Source organism: Vulpes lagopus, chromosome 13, assembly GCF_018345385.1.
Source record: "Vulpes lagopus strain Blue_001 chromosome 13, ASM1834538v1, whole genome shotgun sequence".
NCBI lineage: Eukaryota > Metazoa > Chordata > Mammalia > Carnivora > Canidae > Vulpes > Vulpes lagopus.
The window spans coordinates 20,393,333-20,407,198 of record NC_054836.1 but is presented as its reverse complement, the minus strand read 5'-3'; the positions used below and the strand labels follow the sequence as shown (position 1 = coordinate 20,407,198).

The window sequence follows — 13,866 nt, the reverse complement described above, 5'->3', positions numbered from 1 at the left end:
TGGAACAACAATCTTGTGATTCCAATATAATGGTTTTAGGCTTGTGATTTTAATTTAATATCTTTGCTTCATAGTCATTAATGAAACATTAGGAGAACTTAAGAATCACCTGTTTATAGTTATTTTCTATATATGAGTTATTTAAGTACTTGGAAAATTTTGTTGATTAAATCAAACAATGTAGAACTTTAAAGGGAAAGAAATGATATTAGCTTCATGAACACAGGTTGAAATAAAAAATTTAAATAACTAATTTTATAAATTGGTTTTAACATTTATAAACTCTTATAAATGATTGTTAAAATGTGCTGAACAGATATTTATAAGTGCTACCATAAATATAAGAAATAGGTTTCATAATCTGTAACTTTAATAAACTATTACATTTCATTTTTTTAGTTTTTATTTTTATTTATTTATTTATTTATTTTTTTTTTTAATTTATTTTTTAAAAGATTTTATTTATTCATGAGAGACACACAGAGAGGCAGAGACGGAGGCAGAGGAGAAGCAGGATCCTTGCAAGGAGCCTGATGTAGGACTCAAACCTGGGATTCCAGGATCACTCCCTGAGCCAAAGACAGGCACTCAACTACTGAGCTACCCAGGCATCCCAAACTATTACATTTTAAAACCAAAAATTACCTCTGAAGAATGTTTTCTGTAGCAAAAAGAAAAGCCATCCTCAAGGCACCAAAAAAAATTAGTTGGCAATATTGCTTAGTAAACACACATTCATACAATAATACCATATGTTTCTATAGGTACAAACAATAGACAAAGAGAATACATATGAAACTAAGAATAGTGTTCTCCTTCAGAAAAGGGTCAGGGGGATTTTAATTTTATCAGTAACTGTTGAATATTTTGTAGTGCAAAAACATTCATATATTGCTTGTGTAAGTAAAAATATAGAAAATCTTTTGTCAGGTCATATGTGCCCATTTTGGGTTTGATAATCAGGGTCAATATATTTATGACTCTCCATGCAGTCTCAAAATGAGTTTGCATAAAAGTCATTCTTGCTCCTTTTGTAGCAATATACAGGTACTCTCTTAGCAGTAACATTTCCAAAAAACTTTGTACTTGAGGAGCCTTATATAATGGGTAAAACTAAACAGTACAAACAAGACTCAAAGAACCATTTTTGTACTAATGCTGAGAGTTTAGTTGTATTTGTCAATATTATCATGGCAAGGGCAAAGCACCCTCTAATAGTTTACAGAATAAGGAATAGAAAAGCTAACTCAAAGGGGGGCTCTGGGGCGAAGAGTTATTGACATATAAGACCTTGTTTTCCAAGCATAGCCTGGAGAAAACACTTATTTTGGAGTTCTAAAGGTAGAATTCCTCTTGAGGGCTAAGACTTTCATTTGTTTGCTAGCAAAAGAACCTGCAGCCAGGTTGGGTGTGAAATGATAGGCTTTGAGCCGAAGTCTGGAAGAGAAAGCAGAACAAAGGGAAGGTTGAAATCCTCGGCATAAAGATTTCATCCTAGGGCAAAAATGGGAAGGTCTTCATATTGAAGCCAAGTGTCCTTGGATCGAAGTCCTTTTAAAATTATCATCTACGATCCTGCCTTGAAGAGCAAATAGGCAAAATAAAGAGCTCAGAAGCAGCGGTTTTTGGAAGACGGGATATTTAATTAAAATTGCTGCTACCTGTTAAAACCTTGTGCTTAGAAATGTTATTAGTTTGTAAAATTATGAGGTTCTATATTTAATTATTATTATTTTCCTTAAGAAATAGATCAGTAGTACATAGTGTCTTCCTTGGCTGAGGCTTTAGTAATATCTGATAGGATTTCAAAACTCCTGAATGAAATTGTGTAAAAATTTGCCCAGCACAGGAGGGAAACTAGAGCCTGACCTGGAAACTACAGCCAGAAGCTGAAAGATCTGCCAGACTTCTTTGCTTCTACATGTTAATCCTTAGAAGAGCAAGTCCCAGGCTGTGCAGATAAGACACCCCACTCCTGGGTTCAGAACCACCCCTCCTTATCCCAGAGGAACAGGGACTCCCCAAAGGGCAGTCCCTAGGGATGATGGCAATAAGATCATTTCTGTTCCTAATAGCCAGTATGTTAGGAACAATTCATTAATGAATGACCAGTTGTAATTATTTACAGAGAAAACATCCTTCAGTGTTTTCCTGGGACAATAAGAAAACACAGAGGAGGTGGTTTTTGCCCTTGGAAACCCAAAAGGGAGAAAGATGTCCTAGAGAAATTGATTGATGGACCAGCAGGACAACTGGGCTGAAGAAGAAACAAAAACAAAAACCAGAGAGAAGCCCAGTGATGAAGATGACTGGAAACTACAACAAGGATAGAATAAGGTAAAATAATAGTAACTTTCATACTGTTTATTTGGTTGTGATGTAATGCTATTCTTCTCCATCCCCTACTTACCCAAATCTTCAGCGCCATATGCATTAATTGCTTTCATGGTTCTTACTTGAAAATTAAAGGAAATGAAAGGGAGCTGCCTACCGCAGGATCGAGGGAAGAGAAGAGACACAGGGTACAAGACACAGAGCAGAGATGGAATTCCAAGTAAAGTAAACAAGAAAGAAGGGTGATATAAGGCCCTGCACTTCATGCCAAGGAATCTTTGTAGAAATTTGGTGTGCAGATTATGTGAGATGGGGCTTGAGAGAGTGTAAAAAATATATTAAAAAAAAGGTAATCCCTAAGTTTGGTGGTCTGGGGACCATCCAGGACTCTGTCATGTGGATTACATAATCATTGACACCAGACATGGAGAAACAAAAAGCTCAAAGAATGGTTCTATGTATTCCAGTGGACTCTGAGATTCATCACCCACCTCTTGATCCATCCATCTGCCTGTCTATCACTGATTTTTATCTATCATGTCCATCCCCAACTGTCCCCAATAACTCTTTATTTATATTTCCCTTAAGCTTTTAAAGGTTTTTTTCAAAATTTGAGAATTTTTGTTTTCTTTTCCTGGGTAGAACAGTACAGTCTGTAGTCACCAACTTAATGCAACAAAATGCAAAATGCCACGCAAGCAGGAAAACTGGGTGGAGTGAGAAAAAAGTACTTTTTCTTGTTGTTTCCCTCTTTGGTGGCAAGGAGGTGGCTTACTGGAGATTTAGGAGATTGCCTGGGTGAGTTTTTCCATATCTCCTGCAGTACCACTGGGACAACTATCAATCCCAGATAGCTCCACAGCTGACCTTGGGCTAGAAGGGAGTCAGCAGGGAGTGCTCTCAGACAAGCATCACCTGATCTGAGCAGATACTGGTGGCCCACAAGCCCACAGTTCTTTTTTAGGGCTTCTTCCTGTATGTTGCCCACTGTCCAATTCTGTCCAATGTCCTCCACTAGGAACTTTCCATTATTCCACTGGCCTGCCTGGACATACTCTTATGATTTCTCATGGCCTATGGACCTGTAGGCAGTGCCTCACGTTGCCTTTATTTTCCATTCTTAAGACTCTCAAGTAACTTTGATTTCTTCTTATATAGAAGAGTCACAAGACATTAAGATTTATATGTGTCAAAGAACATAAAAAAGGTTCTTAGAAATGAAACATAAGTTTACCAAGAATATAGATGACTTAAGTTAGTATCCCTTCCCTCCATCTCTGTCATTAATCATACCTCATGTAAACATCCATTATGTTCTTAAGTCGTAAAATATTAAATCAACATATATCTATCTATGTTTGAAATGAGAAATCAGCCTGCCCCTAACTCCCATGCCAAAAGTGAGCTCATCTTTCTCCCAAGGCACCCAGGCAAATTCAGACTCCACAACTTCTGTGAAATATAAAATAATGAAAAGAAAACGTATAGGCTTAAAAAGAAATAATGATAATAATAATAAAACACTGCTTGCAGGAATAATAAATGGAAGGCAGAAAATGAAATAGGTCTCCAAAGTAATTCCTTAAGACTCTCACGTCTATCCTCCAAAAATAATATGTATCAAATAAAATCTAAATTCCTCCTGCTTGTCTGTGCTGTACACACATAGTTCATTAGCAGGGGAGATGGAGGTCTTGGAATTGGGACATTAAACAAGTGAGCATTTTCCTGGTCTGTAAAACATTGCCACTACAGAGGTACTTCTTGGCCTCTCTCACTGCCCATCATTGTCCTTTCACTGACTCTGGCAATGGTTGCCTTTTGCCTTTGCCTTCCACTAGTTAAAATGCTGTCTTGTCCTCCCAGCTGCAGTCAGGTTCATGATGTCTCTGACAATGTCTAAGACTAGCCCCAGAATGTGATAGTCAGCTGGCTAATCTTTACTCCTTTTCTCAGATGTTTCCTTGAATGGACTTTGAGTCTCCCGTCTAAAACTGAAATCTGCTGTGATACTCTTCTTTTGTTTTCTGTGGCAGGCCCAGTTCTATCCCTGGCACTGCTTTTGTCAGCCTGGATGAGTCAAAGCTGTTCACCAGAACAAAGAATAAATGGCAGGAAAGGGTACTCGAAGGAAGAAATAATGCATTTTTCAGAAAACTTGCCCACTTGAAGAAATTAGCCCACTAGTTTTTCGCTAGTTCTTACTAGGTAAAAGTATATGATCATCCTCAGAACTTAGAACCACTACTCTAAATTTATATATATGTTATTTCAGTGAAAAGCCACTTTATAACGAATCAGCCCTGTGAAAAGTGAAATTAAATGGAGTGAGAGGCAATAGCTTTTAAAAAGTAAGACATCAAAACAAGGTCAAAAATTTTTCAAAAGTGGAGCAAGAGAATGAGCTAAAAAGATAAGAGGTGGTAGTAGTAAAAATGAGATCTTAAAGTTGAAATTTTGGAGACATTGTCATTACTGGTAATGGCAAAGTCTTAAAATATAATCCATAGGAGTAGGTGGCAGATTAGGGTAGAGGAAAGGATATCATGGAAAGGGAGTGATTGTGAGCCAGGAGCTAGAATCTTCTAGGACAGGTGGGAAAGTTGTCCCAGTTGAGGGTCAGAAGATAATGCAGAAAGTCAAAGAGAATATTGAGAGAAGACAGTGAGAATATAGGGGATTTTGTTATGACTGTGAGTTCCAGAGCACACAACAAAAGGGTTTTGGAAGTTAGGGGGGATAAGGAGATGGGAAAAAGTCCTCAGCCAAATGGTAAGAGAGTCTAGAGGATGATGATTGAGTAGCGAGATGTTGACCACATAACATAGGGTTAAAGGGCCTAATCAGAGACCATAGATATTGAAGGTAAGGCGGTGAGTGTTGGAGGAGAGGTCTTGCTAGAAGCATGTTCCAAGGCTCTCTTATAACTCTTGACAGTGGAGATATAGAAGCGAGGAAAGGGACCTTCTTATGTCAAGCACAATAACTGGAAGTTTCCTTCCAATCTCCCTCTATCTTCATCTTCCATGTGGGTTCCAGGGCCTATACAGGCATCACAAATAAGTGTCATTTTCCATGGATAGGGAGTGACTGCCTGGAGCACCATGATATGAGCAACTTCAAGACCATGCCCTGATTCAGGAGAAAAGGCAAATAAATGGTCCCCATCAATGCCAGTGTCTGCTTTCCCAAGTTGAAGGTAACTCCCTAAAGCTCAATTCAATTCCTAATTTTCTATCCCATTCCTCACTTTGTAACCCACCTCCTAGCTACTTATACACCCATAAAAGCTTTTAGGACTTTAGCATATAGCACTTCACTTTGGGACACAACCTCTACCCTTCCTGAAGGTGATCTACTCAGCCTGCTGTCCTGTCTGCTAATGATCCTCAAATCTCCATGTCCAGACAAGTCCTCATTCCTGAGCACCAGAAACTTGTCTGAAATTGTCTCTGGGGCTCTGAGCACGTCAGGTATGTTCTTCAAAACTCCCCTCCCCTGCAACTCCGAGGTGTTCTCTCCCATCCCAACAGTGTACCTCCATTTGCCCATTTGAACAACCCAAGTCATCTTCAACTCTCCTTTTCCTGCAGTCACCAGTTTCTATGCATTTGGCCTCTGCCATTCCTTTTTTTTTTTTTTTTAAAGATTTTATTTATTTATTCATGAGATACAGAGAGAGAGAGAGGCAGAGAGAGAGAGGCAGAGACACAGGCAGAGGGAGAAGCAGGCTCCATGCAGGGAGCCCGACGTGGGACTTGATCCCAGGTCTCCAGGATCAGGCCCTGGGCTGAAGGCGGTGCTAAACCGCTGAGCCACCAAGGCTGTCCAGGCCTCTGCCATTCCTTAAATCTGCTCCCTCCTTTCCCTCCCCACTGCCTCTACCTTGTTCACCATCTGTCTCTTCTCTCAAGTGGACTTGGGAAGTACACTTCAGCTCCCCTTCCCACAGCCATCAGAGTGACCTTTGTAAAACACCAGTCTTCCTAACTTCATGGCTTTACATCACTTACAGGATAAAGATCAAAATTCTTAATCCTTGACACACAACATTGCATAGGTTTGTCCAGGTACCTCTCTCTCTCTTGCTAGAGTAGACCCTACTAGGGTAGGAATGTGCACCTCCCTTACTTTGAATTCCCAGTAACCCAATAACAACTTGGAGATACAGAACATATTCAATAAATATTAAGTGAGGTAATGCAAGCAGGTAGAGGAAAAGTATAAAAAGCAACTTCGTTTTAAAGACTCTCTCTCATGCCTGTTGACATGAGATCATTTTCTACTAGCTCTCTCACTGCCAATTCATTCATCTCTGTTCTTACTATGAATAGCAGAGGTACAGATGTTTTTATTTGACAATTAATAAAATATATATCAAGGGTGGAAATGGGGTCTTGATATGAATTTTCTAATATTGAATTCTGGCGTCACCATTTTCAAGGTGTGTGACTTTGGGTAAGATACTTAAACTCTGTAGCCTTTATAACCTCTATACTAATAGTATCTGATTCAAATGGTTCTAATGGAGATTAAAGTGTGTGAAAGAGGAAATGTTCAGTAAATAAGAGCTGTGATTGATACTCTGAAAGAAGTTGCCTGCATGGTTCATTTGTAGGTAAGTGGAAACATTATTGCTGTTAGACAAGAAACATGCATGTATTTCCTAGAATGGGGGAAATGTGTCTTTACTTTTTTCCATAGAGTTCAGGCCATACAGAGTCAGCTTCTGAAGAAGATTGAAAGTTTTTGTCTCTGGTCTTGCCAACTTTTCTCTGTCCCATTGTTTTCTACCCCTCTGTCCTCTCTCTCCAGGGTCCTACTGCTCCTGGAAGAAAGGGAGCAAATCCTACAGCCCTCTGTAGAAATAAGCTTGGGTCTAGTGGGAATAGGTGGGCACTCTTTTTGACTTTCAGTATTATCTTACAATTTATTTATACATATGTCATAGCAATTGGGTCATGCCTTGACCCAATTGAATAAGCTTACTTGTTTTATTTTATTTTATTTTATTTATTTTATGGTCACACATCTGCCTTTATTGGGAGCAGCAGGTGGGACACTTCCAGCAATAGTAAAAAAATTAATTTACAAAAGCAAGGGTTCAGTGAAGCCACCTGGTTGGAACCCTTGGGAGGTCATATGTAGATGCCAACCCAGAGCAGCAAAAAGAGGACTCGAAAGCCCATGAGACTGAGGCCACCAAGGAGATGAGGAGCTCTTTGTAAATATCCCGAGTATACTTGGTGGAGGTGACCTCATAAATGAAAACCAGGCCGTAAAGAACATGCCAGTTGCCAATAGCACTCCGTCAGATGGGGGAAGACGGCAGGGTTCCCTCGACTGGTATATTGGCTCATGGCCTCGAGCTCCATTTTGCCAGGTCATCCACCGCTCTGCCACCGGAATAACATGTTGGCAGGAGCTGCTTACTCATTTTAAACTTGAGTTCCATTACTGAACCTCAAATTATATTGTATTTTGTCCTGGGGTGTTTTTGATCTCTACAAAAAGTGAATTCATAGTGTTCAACCTAATCACCAAAGAATGATAATTTGTTAACTATAAATATTAAAATGTGTTTGTACAACTATTTTTCTGTTACTGTATTTTTACATTTTTTAACATATTTGGATTCTCAAAAAGATGACTTGGGTTGGAGGTAGATCTCCTTTGCTCTATGAGAAGCCATAGAGTAGAGCCATCTATAAAGCAATACTTTCTTTTACTAACAATAATTATTCTTTATAATATCTCCTCAACGTATTTTTGTGTTAAAAGATCTGCCCCCCCTTTTAAAAGAAAGGTAAGGAGAGAGAGAAAAATAAAAGGCATACTGAGGGGATCACACAGTATATAAAATGACAATAATCATGAGCCACCTATTTCACAAATTACCAGGGACATTACACATGATAATAGAGGCAAAGAACTTTAAAGAGTTAAAAGTACAATCATGAAAGGCAGTCCACTTACAGTGTGCTCCAAAGACCATTTTCAATCTGTGAACTCTTTGTTTCTGGTCCATGGTGAGATAAATATGAAAATTTGAAAGCAAGCATTTAGAAACTGTTATAGAAATTTGACAAAGTAATTTTACGTCTGTTGAATCAAATAATAAAAGATTTGGGCTTGTATTCTGTATGTCTGATTTTTTACTTCATTTCTAGTAATTATTTTCATTGTACTTCACAAAGGCAAAGAAAAACCTGTCCTTCACTACACATAGTTTGAGAAGCATTGATAAAAGGTATTATTATTTCTGAGATTTTACTTAAGAACCATTAAATTTCTAATTATAAACTAGTTACATGTCATTATTTGAGAAACACTGTTTCATACCAAGTGTAAAGAGTTGCCAGCATACAAACAAGTCCAGAACAAGTTTGTTTTGTGTTGGGTAACTTGGTATTTAAGAGTTAGAAACCATTTATCCCACGAAATAACATAAACCTGGGGTTATGCTCTCAGTGTAGCCCAGAAATCCCAGTTATCTCAAAAAATTGCTAAGCTATACTATAGAATTTGATAACAGGTATATACTGTAGCCTTCAATAACCTGTCTTCTCCCTCTTCCTACAATGAAAAAGATAGACTTCTGATTTCCAAATCAGAAAATCTCTCCCTTCCCCATCTGCCTTGAGAAATGGTGATTCCTAGCCCTAGCAGGATCAATGGTGGGGATAGAGTAAGAAGGGGGCTACTTCTGCAGAAACTGTTTCAGAAGCAACACTAAGGAAAAAAGAATGGAGTTATAGTACTCTTCACACGAGTGACTAGGGAATTAGGAGATGGAGCTTGAGGCAACTCACTGGTTATGTTAATAACGTGAAACTAAAGTTTCTCCAAGATTCTCTGAGATTAGGTTGGTTTTGCTGACCTTGAAAGCCCTGGTTCTTTACCACAAACACCTCCGCCCTACACTCTGGGGTGTTCTCCCCTTGGTGGCCCAGCACCAAATCGGGTCTAGGCTTCATCCTGAATTGAGATTTGTCCCTGCCAGAGGGACCATGACACAGAAAGATTCTTTCAAAAGACAGCTGTTTATCTCTCTACCATTCAGCATAACCTAATATCCCTTAGGACTGAATCAGAGATACACACAGAAGCAAAGGGATGTGTTTTTGGCAAGCGGGGCAGAGAAGGGGGAGGGGGATGAGAAACTAGAATCTGCTTTTATTTACTGATGTTTGTTGAAAACTGGCAATTGTCATGCCTCCAGGGTGGCAAATAAATACTGTGAACCAGTAGAAGCTTATTTCCGACATACTCATTTGTTGTAACTGTCTCAATCTTAATGACTTAGCTTTCCCTCTTAAAGCTTTTTTTTCTTCTTTTTTTAAGATTTCGCTCATTTATTCATGAAAGACACACACACAGAGAGAGAGAGAGAGAGAGAGAGAGAGAGAGGCAGAGACACAGGCAGAGGGAGAAGCAGGCTCCCTGCAGGGAGCCCGATGTGGGACTCGATCCCGGGTCTCCAGGATCAGGCTCTAGGCCTAAGGCAGGCGCTAAACCGCTGAGCCACCCGGGCTGCCCTTTTTTTCTTTCTTTATTCATGTTATGGCTTGTTATGGCTTGTCATGTTATGGTTGAAGTAAAAGAACCCACCCCCCCCCACCCCCCCACCCCGCCCCCGCTCTTATTCCCATGAGCTGAGCTGAGATCAAAAATAGGGTCTCCGTCTTGAGGCCTCTGGTCTGGATGAAGCCTTACGGGGAGCGGAGCAGCGGAGCGTCTACACCTTGTTATATAAGGTAGCTGGTTCCAACCCGAGTTATTTACAAGAGAGAATCCGGAATCTTTTCCTGTAGCGAAAAAGAGTCTCGGAAACTTCATCTAGAAGTTTCTTCCAGGCCCCGGGAGCAGGGACGGTCGGTGGGGACGAGGAGGGGCAGGCTCCGCGGGCTGCGCGCGGCTCCCGGGGGCGCCCGTCGGGGCGAGGCGGGGCAGGGGTCCAGGGGCGCGCCCGGCCTCCGCGGGGGCGTCCGGGGCCGGCGCCCGGCTGAGCCCGCGGTGACAAAGGCCAAGGGCCGGGCCGGGCCGGGGCCGGGGGCGGGGCCGGGGCGGAGCGCGGCCCGAGCGGGGAGGCGGGCGCGGCGCGCAGGGCTCCCCGACCCGCGCCAGCGAGGCGGCGCCGGCTCCCGCGCCATGGGGCGGCTGCTGGCCGTGGGCTTGCTGGGGATAGCGCTGGCGCTCCTGGGCGAGAGGCTCCTGGCGCTCAGGTAGGTGGGGGGCGCCGAGCCGTCGGGGCGCGGGGGGCGGAGGGGGGCGCGGGGGCGCGGGGGCGCGGGGGCGCGGGGGGCGGGCTCCCCGAGGCCCCGCCGGCCCGGGCCGCGGGGGAGGGCGCAGGCCGTGCCGGGAATCTGGAGCTGCGGGCGGGGAGCCCCGATTGCTGGCGGCGCCGCAGCTCGCTGCACACCTGGCCCCGGCGCCCGGCCTGGCCGCGCCCCGCACCGGGCGGGCCCGCGCTGCAGACTTCCCGGGAAGTGGAGGCGCCTTTGCAGCCTCGCAGAGATCTTTTCCACCCGGTTGGACCAGCGGGGGCTTTGCAGTTGCAAACCCAGCGCTTCAGCTTTGTTAGCAAAACTAGTATTACTCATGCACCGAACCTTTAATTATAAAGATTTGTTTCAGATCTTGGGTGCTGCTGTGCTTCTCTTTGCTGCCCAGACCAGTCGCCGTCGCCAATAAAGCTGCTCACCATCCCTTCCCCCGCGTAGTTGGAGAAACTTTTCAACTTTCTAATCTTGGCGCTGTGGAGATCGAAGTGACTCGAGATCCTCAGCTACTGTTCTTACATCACTTCCTTATTTATGGCCACTCGGGAACCCTGGGGCCAGAATGTCAGACAGCATGAGCCTGGTCCATCTCCCAGTTTAATTGTGATGAAAACCGCGGATGGGTGGACATCAGAGCTTCTAAATTAACCAACTCAGATTTTAGAAGCCTCCTGCAAAAGGATTCCAGAAATAGTGAGCACCTTCTCTGTATGGTGTGCCCTCCTAGACCCCTGTAATGGAGTGAGGCAGGTCCTTAATCTCTAAATTCACTCTATGCCAGGGGAGGAGAGAAATGAAACAAATATATCCATTAGGATGTCCAGACCAGGGACAAACCAACCCCTATAGGCTTAAGGGGGAAAGATTCCAGCCCCTGAAAGTGGCGTTCAGGAGGAAGAGACTATTTGACGTTAGCTTTGAAGGATCAGTGAAACACATATGGGGTCATTCCGGATGAAAAGTGCAGCCCCAACAGAGGGAGAAAGGTGGTGAAGTTTGGAGACGAGCTGTAGACCAGCTTGAGGGGAGCATAAAGTTAAGGGATGAGAAGAGTCAGGGTTGGGGAAAAGGTGAGTCTTGAGGTGGTTAATTAGAAGTTCAAGAATTGGGGCCTGCTTTGATAGGCAAGGCAGAACTATTGATTGGGGTATGTGTGTTTGGGTATGTGTGTTTAAATAGGAATCATATAAAATACAATCAGTTGCTGTGCAGAATTAATTGCACTGCTGTAGAGATGAAGCTGGAAGGACGGATTGGAAGAGAGCAGTAGTTCTCCATCCTGGCTGTAGCTTAGCATCTCCTGGTGGGCTGATGTCTGGGCTGGACCCCTAGAGATTCGTATCCAGCTGGTCTGTGTGGGGCCCTGGGGATGAGTGTTTTTTATTTTTAAAAATTCTCCTTATAATTGTAATATGCAGTTACAATTGAGAAGTAGTAGAACAGAGAGTGAATAGACGTGGGGAAACTCGTTAAGGTAGTTGCAGTAGTTTGGAGAGAATAACAGGACAGGGGCCCACACTCTGGAGCCTCACTGAGAAAGGGGGACATCAAAGGTGATACCAGGGCTTCTGTCTCTACCGTCCTGGAGCTGGAGCTTCATCTGCTGATAGAGGGATGCAAGTAGGAGGAACACATGTGGTGGAGGAAGGATTGCTTACTGGTAGAAAATGGACATGTTGACCTTAATTTTCCTGTTACATAAATACCCAAACCTGCTCTGCAGAACGTTCTTGAGATGGATGATTTTGTACGACTGTCCAACTTTCAGTTTCAAAGGTGATACCACTAAAATGTACAAGCTCATTAAACTTCCCTAAAGTCCAAACCACCCGTGTTCCCACAAGTTGAAGTTTTCCCAAATAATGGTTTCTTCTTCTTAATAATCTTCAAGTTTTAAATGTAAGTCCCTTTAAATGGTAATTGTAGTTGCAAACCCAAGAAAAAGTAAATAAGGCTTATTTACATAGAATGTACCTTATAGGTAATTCACAATTTAATGCGTCTTTTCTTTATAAAGATTTGACCGCAATACATTTTACTGGGCAGTGACTTTCTAGGTCACTAGATCTAACTTCATTGGATAGTTGGAGTCCCAAGTCAGTTGATGTGAGAACGTTAGGATATGTGATAGGTGGCTAGATGCAGCAAACAAAAATGCAGGATGCCCAGTTAAATGCGAATTTCAGATAACCAACAAATCATTTTGTTGTATAAGCATATCCCATTGCAATATTGGGGCATAATTGTACTAAAATATCATTCTTTATTTGAAATTCAAATTTTGGCGTCTTGTATTTTATCTGGTAACCTTGTGATTGTGGAATATCAAGTGCCTGCTGTTTACAGGGTTATAGGTGGAATGCTCAAATGCATAGCATCTCTCCTTTTACACCCTAGGGTCTATTTTGAAAAGCAGCATGTTCCTACCTCCCCATAAGGAAAGGCTCTTCAAAAAACAGGCTGGTTTTTGAAATAGGTTTCCCCGCTATTTCATTTTTTTAAAAAGATTTTATTTATTCATGAGAGAGACACGGGGGGGGGGGGCAGAGACACAGGCAGAGGGAGAAGCAGGCTCCATCTCCACGCAGGGAGCCCGATGGGGGACTCCATCCCGGGTCTACAGGATCACACCCTGGGCTGAACGCAGCGCTAAACTGCTGAGCCATCAGGGCTGCCCCCTGCTATTTCATTATTCTATTTTTAGAGATGGCACTTTGTACTTAGGCACTGAAGTTGTTTCTCTCCCCCAGGGTATTCACTTAAACTTCAATTTGAATTTCAGATAAATAATGGATAATGAATATTTTTTTTAGTATAAGTATATCCCAGATGGATAAATGGAATCAAAGCCATCTCTTTCCTTCTGGACTGTAACTGGCTAAAGTTCTCAGGGGAGGATGGCATATTACACCCAAGTTTTCCACTCCTCCCAAGTTGAGCAATAAAGGGGAAAATAGAAGTACGCAAATATCCCCAAGCCAGTTGCTACCTGTTGCAAAGTACACACCCTTGGATGAATCATGAGACTTGAGTGCATCAGAGACCCATGCATGAGCAGGAATCCCTAAATAGGCATCTGAACATTTTGCCTTTTGCGTGATAGATTTTATGACAGTTACACCAAAAAGCCATCCAGACTGCTTTTGAACACTTCTGCAAGGTCAGGCTTTATTTTTTAACCACCATCTTCCCTACCATGTATTGTGTGACTACTGTGTGCTGATCATTGTGTCAAAAGTGTCAAACGTTC

General features: G+C 42.4%; 1 protein-coding gene and 1 pseudogene across 2 annotated transcripts in view; one reads left to right on the top strand and one right to left on the bottom strand.

Moving 5' to 3' along the window:
* Positions 1 to 2,187: 2,187 nt before the first annotated feature.
* PON2 (paraoxonase 2) overlaps positions 2,188 to 13,866 on the top strand; it is a 35,809-nt gene continuing 24,130 nt past the window's right edge. Inside the window, exon 1 of one of the 2 annotated variants that reach the window (XM_041728285.1) lies at positions 2,188 to 2,337. In XM_041728285.1, the coding sequence (XP_041584219.1) occupies positions 2,300 to 2,337 (38 nt within the window). In that variant the 5' untranslated portion in view covers positions 2,188 to 2,299. Of the gene's footprint in view, positions 2,338 to 10,403; positions 10,560 to 13,866 lie in introns of those variants that run through there. The other variant, XM_041728284.1, reaches the window with a different exon arrangement.
* LOC121475136 lies at positions 7,473 to 7,851 on the bottom strand (annotated as a pseudogene).